A 13403-nucleotide genomic window follows, 5' to 3' on the forward strand; every position below is an offset into this window, starting at 1 on the left:
TTGCTTCTGCTCCAGACCTTGCCTTGCTGTGAGCCACAGACTCTGCTACTTGCCCCCTCTATGCAGCTCAGCATCTGACCCTGACTTCCAGGCATCCTGACCTTGTCTGACCTGACCTGACCCTGACTCCGCTACTTGCCTCCTGTCTGCAACTCAGTGCCTGACCCTAACTTCCTAGCATCTTAACCTGGCTTGACCCGACTCTGCTACTCATCTCCTGACTGCAACTTGGTAACTGACCCTTACATGCAGGCTGCCCCAGGCCCAGCCCTGACACTGAGACAGGCTGAGATTTTAGTTTGGACAGAAAGAGACAGGTCTGGAGCAAAGAGGTACATCTCTAAGGGCTAGTCTACACTGGCAATGGTAAAGCAGTGCCATGGCTCTCCCAGCACTCTAAAAAAACCACCTCCATGAGGGATGTAGCTTCCAGCGCTAGGAGCCGCGTTCCCACTGCTGGGGCACTGTCTACACTGGCGCTTTACAGTGCTGAAACTTGCTGAGCTCAGGGGGTGTTTTTTCACACCCCTGAGCGAGAAAGTTGCAATGCTGTAAAGTGCCAGTGTAGACAAGCCGTAAGTTGTAGAGATAGTAGTTAAATTTGTGTTTGTAGATGAGATTACTCAAAGTAAAGATATGGTGTAGAGGGAGAATAGAAGAGGACAAAGGACAGAGCTCTGTGGAACCCTCAGAGAGAGCTGAGGATATCCTCCAAAAGACCCTCTGAAGGAGCAATTAGAGAGGTAGGAGGACAACCAGGAGAGAGCAGAGTCATGGAAGCCAAGAGAGGACAAGATTTCAGGAAGAAGACTATGGTTGACTGTGTCGAAGGTGGCTAACTGGTCAAAGAGAATGAGAATGGAGTTCTGATCCTCAGCTTTGGCTAAAAGTTCATGTGTAAAATTATGATAATACTTCCCTACATCCCAGGAGTGTTTAGAGGCTTAATTCATTAATTTTTTTAAACCCTCAGTTCTTCATTTGAAATGCATTATAGAAACAAAAAATATTGTATAATTATTAAAAATAATTAAGATCCTACCTGCCTCAATTTTCCAAACCCTCTAACTTTGTCACCCACAGTTCTGCAAAAACTCACATTTTTGAGCGCAAATGCTTCTGTGCATGAAAACTAAGCAGCCAGACCTCTAACTGCTTGACAGTACTACAAGTACTGTATGTGTGTGCAAGATCCACAAGCAGTTGTGTGTAATATTGTCAGAGCAAATGTGGCATCTGTGTTGAGGGCAGTTTGAAAATTTGGCTCATATTATTTTGGGCTTTGCTGATGAAGAGCCAGTAGAGGGAGCATGAGTGTTTTACACTTGCATCAAACGGAATAAGAAATACAGTCAAAACTACTAGTATGCTGTGAGGCAAAAGTGCCCATTCCCTGAAGCTGAAAAAAGTACCTTCGCTCATAAGTCATCTGTAAGAATTTTGCAGTAAGAATCACTTGACCAACAAGGACCATCTCATAAGTGACGCTCATCAGCTTTTCAGGAGTACATTACTGTATTGTCTATCACTGTGCCCATTAATACTGATATCTGGAAAAGATTTTCAAGGCACTATTCAAATAAGTTAGGGCTCTGGGGGTTAATAGGCCACTGGAGGGCTTTTATGTGTCTTCTGGTGAATTTTAGGATTTGGTCAACTAGCTCATCTCACAACCTCTTGTGGCCAAAGGTCCTGCTGCCTGCACAGCATGGCTTAGATGAAGGCAGCCAGCTGGTACGGAACTTACTCCATAGCTGAATATGGTCCAAAGAGCTTTATGGAGTTTTCAGAGATGCATCACACTGGCACACGCAGTAAACCCTCTGCTCTTCAACAGGTTCCAAAAAAACCTAGCTTATCCTGCCATATGTTTTCCAGGCTGCTAATAATCATCATATACTGGATTACAACAGAGTATGAATTAAATTAAAAGCAAACATCTGAGACACAACACAAATATTTGGAATGAAGGCATGTAATCAGGATTGCGCTGCAGAGACAACATGCCTGAAGCAACAAGTACTCATCTAAGGGAATCTTGAATATTAAAAGAAAATAACATTTTATATAAAAAATCATAACAAACCCCTTTGAAGTTATTCTTTATCTCTTGCCTAAAAAGATCAACTCTTCTCTCTTTTCTATCTCCTACTATAAGTTGGTCAACAAAGTGAATTGCATCCTCTAGAGTGAAAAAGCAATGAGGTCTAGCCTCCTGTAATAATATTGAGTCTTACCAGAAACAATGGGCCATATCTATGTAAAATGGATCATGAGTGTTTATTGGTTGTAGTAAAAGCCTCTCTGCTTTTTAACTAACACTATAGTAAAATCATGTATTAACATCACAGTTTGTGGAATCTTATGAGTGCTGTGTGTCTTAATTAACAATCCTATTCTCAGAGCTGTACAGACATTAATGATCATGCTGATTCACCAACAAGGAAGCAAATCTATAGAGAAACATGCTGGTTTGTGCTGCATTTGGATGTACTGGAGGGAACCTGTTTTTTCAAATTGAATAGGACAAAATTAGTATAGAAAGAATTTTATTTTTTTCCAAGCTTTTGCAACAGTGCGAACTGAGTGCAAAACACTACTATTATGTTCATGGCATACACACAGAGAAATTAAATAAAAACATAGATTCTCTTGCAGGAAGGTTGCAGCATCACACTTCATTTCTTAGAATTCAGAATGATAATACTCAAGAACCTGAAAACAGACTGCTTCCTAAGGCAGCAAGGCACAGTTCACCTGACCTTGCTTTAAGCTGGCTCGGTCCAGAATGACATTGATGGTACACTTTGCTCCAAACCTCCCTAGCCAGCAAGCAGGACTAGGATCCCGCCTCCACCACCACCACTCAGACTGATAGCTTGTGATTCCAACACAGTCTTCAGTACACCAAAACTACCAGATCAGAATGTAGTAGTATAGTAAAGGGTAAACAAAGTGTATCCACTTCTCATTGGGGAATATGGAATGTAGGTGAGGTATTTTTGTTTGTTTGTTTTTTGTACCACCACACCACTGCCAGAATGTTAAAATTTCACACCAGCCTTGCCCTCGTGTAACTGGTTAAATGAGTAGTGGGATGTGAGTGAATCAGGTTCTTTATACTTAGCATTTATTCTTCATGTTCATCAGCAACTTGTGAATGATCTTTTTTTTTTTTTGTGAGCACTGGCAGTGGTGTGGAGCTGTACAATCCATGCATAAAGGAAGTCCGAGTCCCTATTCCTAAGAACCTTGTACTCTAAAATTAAATGAAAGACAGACATAATGGCATTTAGACAGCAAAGCTGAAAAAGTACCAGTGCCCAGATTATATTTCCTGAGATCCTTGGGGATCTACAAGGTTTGGGGAAGATCCCACTACCTGTTCTCTGGGGACTTAAACCCTGTTCCTGACAGGAAGATGTGGGGGAGGCAATCTCTATGAAGGGATCCTTACAGTAACATTCTCCACCAGAGTCCCTTCCTGCAGATTTTACTGTGGGAGTGGATCATCCATTCCCGCGATATAAGGGCTGGTCTCTAAGTAGTGTAAATTCCTTATTTATAAAATAGGGTGACCAGAGAGCAAGTGTGAAAAATCAGGACGGGGTGGGGGGTAATAGGAGCCTATATAAAAAAAAGACCCAAAAATCGGGACTGTCCCTATAAAATCGGGACATCTGGTCACCCTATTTATAAAATAGATACATGGATTATTGTTTAAAGATTCCATGGAAGAAGTATGTTTTAAGGAGAGGTCTGAGAAAGTGATGGTGGATGTTTGGCCACTCTGTAATATACTCAATAACTTTAAATAAAGGGGGGGCAGGCTAATCATAATCAATTTCTGCAGTGATTGCTGATTAAGAAAAAGCAGAAAGCCTACAAGGAGTGGAAGATGGGCAGGATTAGCAAGGAAAGCTACCTTATTGAGGTCAGAACATGTAGGGATAAAGTCAGAAAGGCCAAAAGCCAGGTAGAGTTGGACCTTGCAAAGGGAATTAAAACCAATAGTAAAAGGTTCTATAGCCATATAAATAAGAAGAAAACAAAGAAAGAAGTGGGACCGCTAAACACTGAGGATGGAGTGGAGGTTAAGGATAATCTAGGCATGGCCCAATATCTAAACAAATACTTTGCCTCAGTCTTTAATGAGGCTAATGAGGAGCTTAGGGATAATGGTAGGATGACAAATGGGAATGAGGATATGGAGGTAGATATTACCACATGCGAGGTAGAAGCCAAACTCAAACAGTTTAATGGGACTAAATCGGGGGGCCCAGATAATCTTCATCCAAGAATATTAAACGAACTGGCACATGAAATTGCAAACCCATTAGCAAGAATTTTTAATGAATCTGTAAACTCAGGGGTTGTACCGTACAACTGGAGAATTGCTAACATAGTTCCTATTTTTAAGAAAGGGGGGAAAAAGTGATCCGAGTAACTACGGGCCTGTTAGTTTGACATCTGTAGTATGCAAGGTCTTGGAAAAAATTTTGAAGGAAAAAGTAGTTAAGGACATTGAGGTCAATGGTAATTGGGACAAAATACAACATGGTTTTACAAAAGGTAGATCGTGCCAAACCAACCTGATCTCCTCCTTTGAGAAGATGATAGATTTTTTAGACAAAGGAAATGCAGTGGATCTAATTTACCTCGATTTCAGTAAGGCATTTGATACGGTTCCACATGGGGAATTATTAGTTAAATTGGAAAAGATGGGGATCAATATGAAAATTGAAAGGTGGATAAGGAACTGGTTGAAGGGGAGACTACAACGGGTCATAATGAAGGGTGAACTGTCAGGCTGGAGAGAGGTTACTGGTGGAGTTCCTCAGGGATCGGTTTTGGAACCAATCTTATTTAATAAGAACATAAGAACATAAGAACGGCCGTACTGGGTCAGACCAAAGGTCCATCTAGCCCAGTATCTGTCTACCAACAGTGGCCAATGCCAATGCCAGATGACCCAGAGGGAGTGAAGCTAACAGGTAATGATCAAGTGATCTCTCTCCTGCCATCCATCTCCATCCTCTGACAAACAGAGGCTAGGGACACCATTCCTTACCCATCCTTGCTAATAGCCTTTTATGGACTTCACCACCATGAATTTATCCAGTTCTCTTTTAAACGCTGTTATAGTCCTAGCCTTCACAACCTCCTCAGGTAAGGAGTTCCACAAGTTGACTGTACGCTGTGTGAAGAAGAACTTCCTTTTATTTGTTTTAAATCTGCTGCTTATTAATTTCATTTGGTGACCCCTAGTTCTTGTATTATGGGTATAAGTAAATAACTTTTCCTTATCCACTTTCTCCACATCACTCATGATTTTATATACCTCTATCATATCCCCCCTTAGTCTCCTCTTTTCCAAGCTGAAGAGTCCTAGCCTCTTTAATCTTTCCTCATATGGGACCCTCTCCAAACCCCTGATCATTTTAGTTGCCCTTTTCTGAACCTTTTTGTGTGCCAGTATATCTTTTTTGAGGTGAGGAGACCACATCTGTACACAGTATTCGAGATGTGGGCGTACCATGGATTTATATAAGGGCAATAATATATTCTCAGTCTTATTCTCTATCCCCTTTTTAATGATTCCTAACATCCTGTTTGCTTTTTTGACCACCTCTGCACACTGCGTGGACATCTTCAGAGAACTGTCCACGATGACTCCAAGATCTTTTTCCTGACTCGTTGTAGCTAAATTAGCCCCCATCATATTGTATGTATAGTTGGGGTTATTTTTTCCAATATGCATTACTTTACATTTATCCACATTAAATTTCATTTGCCATTTTGTTGCCCAATCACTTAGTTTTGTGAGATCTTTTTGAAGTTCTTCACAGTCTGCTTTGGTCTTAACTATCTTGAGCAGTTTAGTATCATCTGCAAACTTTGCCACCTCACTGTTTACCCCTTTCTCCAGATCATTTATGAATAAATTGAATAGGATTGGTCCTAGGACTGACCCTTGGGGAACACCACTAGTTACCCCTCTCCATTCTGAGAACTTACCATTAATTCCTACCCTTTGTTCCCTGTCTTTTAACCAGTTCTCAATCCACGAAAGGACCTTTTATCCTACGACAGCTTAATTTACGTAAGAGCCTTTGGTGAAGGACCTTGTCAAAGGCTTTCTGGAAATCTAAGTATACTATGTCCACTGGATCCCCCTTGTCCACATGTTTCTTGACCCCTTCAAAGAACTCTAATAGATTAGTAAGACACGATTTCCCTTTACAGAAACCATGTTGACTATTGCTCAACAGTTTATGTTTTTCTATGTGTCTGACAATTTTATTCTTAACTATTGTTTTGACTAATTTGCCCGGTACTGACGTTAGACTTACTGGTCTGTAGTTGCCGGGATCACCTCTAGAACCCTTTTTAAATATTGGCATTACATTAGCTAACTTCCAGTCATTGGGTACCGAAGCCAATTTAAAGGACAGGTTACAAATCTTAGTTAATAGTTCCACAACTTCACATTTGAGTTCTTTCAGAACTCTTGGGTGAATGCCATCTGGTCCCGGTGACTTGTTAATGTTGAGTTTATCAATTAATTCCAAAATCTCCCCTAGTGACATTTTAATCTGTGAAAATTCCTCAGATTTGTCACCTACAAAAGCCAGCTCAGGTTTGGGAATCTCCCTAACATCCTCAGCCGTGAAGAGTGAAGCAAAGAATCCATTTAGTTTCTCCGCAATGACTTTATCATCTTTAAGCGCTCCTTTTGTATCTTGATCAGCAAGGGGCCCCACTGGTTGTTTAGCAGGCTTCCTGCTTCTGGTGTACTTAAAAAACATTTTGTTATTACCTTTGGAGTTTTTGGCTAGTCGTTCTTCAAACTCCTCTTTGGCTTTTCTTATTATACTCTTGCACTTAATTTGGCAGTGTTTATGCTCCTTTCTATTTGCCTCACTAGGATTTGACTTCCACTTTTTAAAGGAAGTCTTTTTATCTCTCACTGATTCTTTTACATGGTTGTTAAGCCACGGTGGCTCTTTTTTAGTTCTTTTACTGTGTTTCTTAATTTGGGGTATACATTGAAGTTGGGCCTCTATTATGATGTCTTTAAAAAGCGCCTATGCAGCTTGAAGGGATTTCACCTTAGTCACTGTACCTTTTAACTTCTGTTTAACTAACCCCCTCATTTTTGCATAGTTCCCCCTTTTGAAATTAAATGCCACAGTGCTGGGCTGTTGAGATGTTCTTCCCACCACGGGGATGTTGAATGCTATTGTAGTATGATCACTATTTCCAAGCGGTCCTGCTATAGTTACCTCTTGGACCAGCTCCTGCGCTCCACTCAGGATTAAATCTAGAGTTGCCTCTCCCCTTGTGGGTTCCCGTACCAGCTGCTCCATGAAGCAGTCATTTAAAGTATCGAGAAATTTCATCTCTGCATTTCGTCCTGAAGTGAAATGTTCCCAGTCAATATGGGGATAATTGAAATCCCCCACTATTATTGGGTTCTTAATTTTGATAGCCTCTCTAATTTCTCTTAGCATTTCATCATCACTATTACTGTCCTGGTCAGGTGGTCGATAATAAATCCCTAATGTTATATTTTTGTTAGAGCATGAAATTTCTATCCATAGAGAGTCTATGGAACATGTGGATTCGCTTAAGATTTTTACTTCATTTGAATCTACATTTTCTTTCACATATAGTGCCACTCCCCGCCCTGCACGACCTGTTCTGTCCTTCTGATATATTTTGTACCCCGGAATGATTGTGTGCCATTGATTGCTCTCAGTCCACCAGGTTTCTGTGATGCCTATTATATCAATATCATCGTTTATCACAAGGCACTCTAGTTCACCCATCTTATTATTTAGACTTCTAGCATTTGTTTACAAGCACTTTAAAAACTTGTCCCTGTTTATTTGTCTGCCATTTTCTGATGTGTCAGATTCTTTTTTATGTGAATATTTATCATCTGATCCGGCCCTTACATTATCCTCTTCCATCCTCTGCTCCTGACTATAACCTGGAGATTTTCTATCATTAGACTCTCCCCTAAGAGAAGTCTGTGTCCGATCCACATGCTCCTCTGCAGCAGTCGGCTTTCCCCCATCTCCTAGTTTAAAAACTGCTCTACAACCTTTTTAATGTTTAGTGCCAGCAGTCTGGTTCCACCTTGGTTTAGGTGGAACCCATCTCTCCTGTATAGGCTCCCCCCATCCCAAAAGTTTCCCCAGTTCCTAATGAACGTAAACCCCTCCTCTCTACACCATCATCTCATCCACGCATTGAGACTCTGAAGCTCTGCCTGCCTACCTGGCCCTGTGCGTGGAACTGGGAGCATTTCTGAGAATGCCACCATAGAGGTCCTGGATTTCAGTCTCTTCCCTAGCAGCCTAAATTTGGCTTCCAGGACATCTCTCCTACCCTTCCCTATGTCATTGGTACCTACATGTACCACGACCACCCTCCCACCGGCTCCTCCCCAACACTACACATAAGTCTGTCTAGATGCCTCGAGAGATCCGCAACCTTCGCACCAGGCAGGCAAGTCACCATACGGTTCTCCCGGTCGTCACAAACCCAGTTATCTACATTTCTAATGATCGAATCTCCCATTACTAACACCTGCCTTTTCCTAGCAACTGGAGTTCCCTCCTCCGGAGAGGCAACCTCAGTGCGAGAGGCAACCCCAGCACCATCTGGAAGGAGGGTCCTAACTATGGGAAGGTTTCCCTCTGCTCCCACTGACCTTGGCACAGAAAGTGGGAATGTGCTAATAAGGTTTGCGGAAGACACAAAGCTGGGAGGTATTGCTAATACAGAGAACGACCAGGATATCATACAGGAAGATCTGGATGACTTTGTAAACTGGAGTAATAGTAATAGGACGAAACTTAATAGCGAAAAGTGCAAGGTCAGGCATTTAGGGATTAATAACAAGAATTTTGGTTATAAATTGGGGACACATCAGTGGGAAGTAACAGAGGAGGAGAAGGACCTCGGAGTATTGGTTGATCACAGGATGACTATGAGCCGCCAATGTGATATGGCCGTTAAAAAGGCTAATGCAGTCTTGGGATGCATCAGGCGAGGTATTTCCAGTAAAGATAAGGAGGTGTTAGTACCGTTATACAAGGCACTGGTGAGACCTCATCTGGTATATTGTGTGCAGTTCATGGTCTCCCATGTTTAAGAAGGAAGAATTCAAACTGGAACAGGTACAGAGAAGGGCTAATAGGATGATCCGAGGAATGGAAAACCTGTCTTATGAATGGAGACTCAAAGAGCTTGGCTCGTTTAGCCTAACCAAAAGAAGGCTGAGGGGAGATATGATTGCTCTTTATAAATATATCAGAGGGATAAATATCAGGGAGGGCGAGGAATTATTTAAGCTTAGTATCAATGTGGACACTAGAACAAATGGATATAAACTGGACACTAGGAAGTTTAGACTTGAAATTAAATGAAGGTTTCTAACCATTAGAGGAGTGAAGTTCTGGAACAACCTTCCAAGGGGAGTAGTGGGGGCAAAAGACATATCTGGCTTCAAGACTAAGCTTGACAAGTTTATGGAGGGGATGGTATAATGGGATAGCCTAATTCTGGCAATTAATTCATCTTTGATTATTAGCAGGTAAATATGCCCAGTGATCTGTGATGGGATGTTAGATGGGTTGGGATCTGAGTTACTACAGAGAATTCTTTCCTGGGTGCTGGCTGGTGAGTCTTGCTCACATGCTCAGGGTTTAACTGATCACCATATTTGGGGTCGGGAAGGAATTTTCCTCCAGGGAAGATTGGCAGAGGCCCTGGAGGTTTTTCGCCTTCATCTGAAGCGTGGGGCACGGGTCACTTGCTGGAGGATTCTCTGCACCTTGAAGTCTTTAAACCATGATTTGAGGACTTCAATAACTCAGACATAGGTTAGGGGTTTGTTACAGGAGTGGGTGGGCAATATTCTGTGGCCTGCATTGCTCAGGACATCAGACTAGATGATCATAATGGTCCCTTCTGACCTTAAAGTCTATGAGTCTATGAACTGTCTTCTTGAATTAAGTGGTTTATTAATTCTAAACACACTGTGACAAATGTTAACTCTACAAGCAAAAATGCATTTTCCCCTCTAGACTCTACAGAGTTGTTTTCAAGAGCAGCTGAGGCTCAAGGCCCAGGTGAGACTTCTGGAGTATCGTGTGAAACAGCAGCAGGTAAAAATTGTGCGGCTCTTACAGGAGAAGGAGATTCAATATCGTGACGATGGAGATGAAAACAGTGTTATTGACCTGGGAGAAAAAAGACAATACGCAGGTTAGAATTTATTTCTTCTTTTCACATTGTGTCTATTTGAACTAGTGTATATATGTTTCTATGGCCAGTGCAACTGAGACTCCAGCATTACAGTCATGCTTTAAAATTCCCCCAAGAAACTGTCCCACCAAGACATAGCATTCTGCTGTTATCCAGGCCTTTGTTGTCTTGAGATCAGATTGTGCAATGCATTCTACATGGAGCTACACCTTGAAACTGTCCAGAAACTGAAGTTGGTGCAGAATGTTCCAGCATGATTTTTCAAATGAAATCTTGCCAGGAACATAGTACACCTGTGCTCTAGATCTGTACTAGCTACCTGTTGGCTTCTGAGTAGATTTTAAGGTGATAACCTTAGACTTTAAGGTGACCTATAGAACCTAAGAAGCCTGACAGTTACCTATCCAAGAATCCACCTTTCCCCTATTGTGTTACTGCTACAGCTGCAGTGAATGATGGCATTCAAGATGGAGCTTCCCTCAGTATAACATAAAAGGGGTTGTTTGACAGGGTGTTTTCCATGAGGGCCCCACAACTTTGGACCTCACTTCCCACCATCTCAGTCCAAAGCAGCTGCTCTGTTGACATTAAAATTCTAAAATAGGTGAAATGCTGATAAAAAAAAGTGTAATGGAGATATACCTATCTCATAGAGCTGGAAGGGACCCCAAAAGGTCATCAAGTCCAGCCCCCTATCTTCACTAGCAGGACCAAGTACTGATTTTTGCCGCAGATTCCTAAGTGGCCCCCTCAAAGATTGAGCTCACAACCCTGGGTTTAGCAAGCCCATGCTCAAACCACTGAGCTATCCCTCCCCCATATCAGTAGGGAAAGAATTTTCCATACTCTAAAGAACGTGATACAAATAAAGGAATTTAAAAAAACCCCACAGCTATGGTCTGTTGTTTAGAGCCACATTCTTTAGGAATATAAACAGAGCCTGAGCTAAGAGACTGAAGAGAAAGGGCAAAGCCCTTTCAAACGTGTTTTTAATAATATTTTTTCAGCTGAAGAATGAGTCTAACTCCCAACTGTTTTCAATTTAATTTTAGGAACATCCAGCAATGCAATACTATATGTCTTGATTTCTTCCAGAAGCATAGACACTAGCAGCTCATCCAGGACACATGAAGCAAGACCATATAGAACAATAAAAGTTAATAAAAAACTTTAGAATCCTATTACTGGGTGACCAGAAGCCAGTACAGACTTCATATAATTTGTATTTGTATTTGTGACCTTAGCTTTAGTTTGGCTGATGATTTCATTATTCAGCTAGATTCTGGGCTCTACTCCAGCTGCTTTGTGCCAGCAGATCTAGCCCCTGCAGGATCCTCCCCACTAGTGCTGTAGAGCTACAATGGTAGGAACAGGACTACCTCCAGCATTGAAGAACACAAAGGTGACTTAAAGCCACCATTTCATAAACCCTCCTGCCCTGTGCTGAGCTCAGCTCAGCTGGAATGGAGGATTTGATCTTCTGATTTTTGCTACCTTAAGGGTATTGTTAAAATGAGACATAAATAACAGATAGTCAGCTAGGACTGCCACCTTTCTAATGGCTGGTGACCGGACCCTCAAGGCCCTGCACCCGTCTCCGCCTCTTCCCTGCAAGGCCCTGCCCCATCATTCGCCCCTCTCCCGCCTTCCTCCCGTAGGATTGCTGCTTCTGAGGTACATCTGCTCACACATCCTAGGGGTAATAAGCACAATCTGCACAAACATAGGGGGATTTTCATTTACACTCATTTGAATTTCTTCATTTCCACACACATGCACACAGTGGGAAGTTTGCTTCATTAGCACACTGGTTCTGGGGAGCAGGGGAAGAAAGCTCCCCCTTTGCACATACAGCTGAGGTGAAAGGGAGGACTCCCCCTACATTTACATGGATGCCTAGATTGGAGGAGAGACTCCACTTATTTGCACTAGTACCTAAGAGAGAAGAAAGTCCCACCCACTTGCACACACAGTGGATATGTGGAAGGAAGAGAAACAGGTGCTCCCCCATTTACAGCACACCCACCCACTTCCTGTGTCCTGCCAAACTCCAGGCTGAGAAACTTTCCGAACTTTCCCCAGTTGGGCTGTTGGGAGAGGGTGGGGCAGGGAGGGCTGCGGGCTGTGATTCGCTGAGTGGCAGGGTGCTCAGCTATGATTGGCTGGGCTCTGTCCCCCTCCTCACGATGGTGGTGTGCATTCTCTGGGTAAGTGTCTCTCAAATCAGCAGTGTGCAAGTTTTCACAGATCAAAAAAATCAGACACTAAGGCTTGTGAAATGGTACCTGGACACACAAGCTGAAACCCGGACTGTCTAGGTCAAATCCAGATGGGTGGCAATCTTATAGTCAGCTAACAGAAACCTCAGGTTTCTTCCTTTCACCCTTCATGGCCTGCTAAATCTGTGTCTAATATTAGCCAAGTCTAGACAAACACTTACACATGTCAGCCAATTACCATCTCCAGTCCCACTGAAGGAGGAGTGAAATACTAGGAAGAACAGTGAACATAAACCACCATACAATTACTAAACCACTGAAAATATTTTAAAAAGTGTAGTTAGAGACCAGATTTCCAAAGGTATTTAGGAGACTAGGGCTGCCAATAGGCCCCTAATAGTATTTCCAGAGATGCCTAGCCAGGTTAGATGCCTAATTCCCATTGAAAGGCAGCGTTAGACACCTAACCTGCTTAAGGGCTTGTGAAAATCCCCAAGGCACTAATCTGCATCTTTAGGCACTTAAATGCTTTTGTAAACCTGGCTGAACGTGAATATGAATGTCCAATTGTCCGTACAGATGACTTTTTTTTTCAATTAAGAGCCTGATCTAAGTGCATCCTGTAACTGTTATTATTTTTTGTCTTAAAGTAGCATCTAGAGGCCCTAACTGAGAGCAGGGCCTCACTGTGTTAGGCACTGGACATAAACCTCATAAACCTATGCAGAGCTTGCACTTTAAATGGACGAAGACAAAAGGTGGATGAAAGGAAGGCAGTGTACCCTGAACTCCCACTGAAGTAAATCAGCAGGGTCTCTCAGCACAATTGTAGGATTGGGCCCCATTTCATTATCTCTTCTAATAGAGCACCATATTTCACACATTATTGCCACATTAACTAAC

General features: G+C 42.3%; 1 protein-coding gene across 1 annotated transcript in view; it reads left to right on the plus strand.

Annotated features, from left to right (window-relative positions):
• Window positions 1-13403, plus strand: part of FGL1 (fibrinogen like 1) — a 52620-nt gene that overhangs the window by 22308 nt on the left and 16909 nt on the right. Inside the window, exon 3 of the mRNA XM_045019852.1 lies at window positions 10101-10281. Coding sequence (XP_044875787.1) covers window positions 10101-10281 — 181 coding nt within the window. The remainder of the gene's footprint in view (window positions 1-10100; window positions 10282-13403) is intronic.

The sequence above is a fragment of the Mauremys mutica genome, chromosome 5 (genome assembly GCF_020497125.1).
Source record: "Mauremys mutica isolate MM-2020 ecotype Southern chromosome 5, ASM2049712v1, whole genome shotgun sequence".
NCBI classification, from domain to species: domain Eukaryota; kingdom Metazoa; phylum Chordata; order Testudines; family Geoemydidae; genus Mauremys; species Mauremys mutica.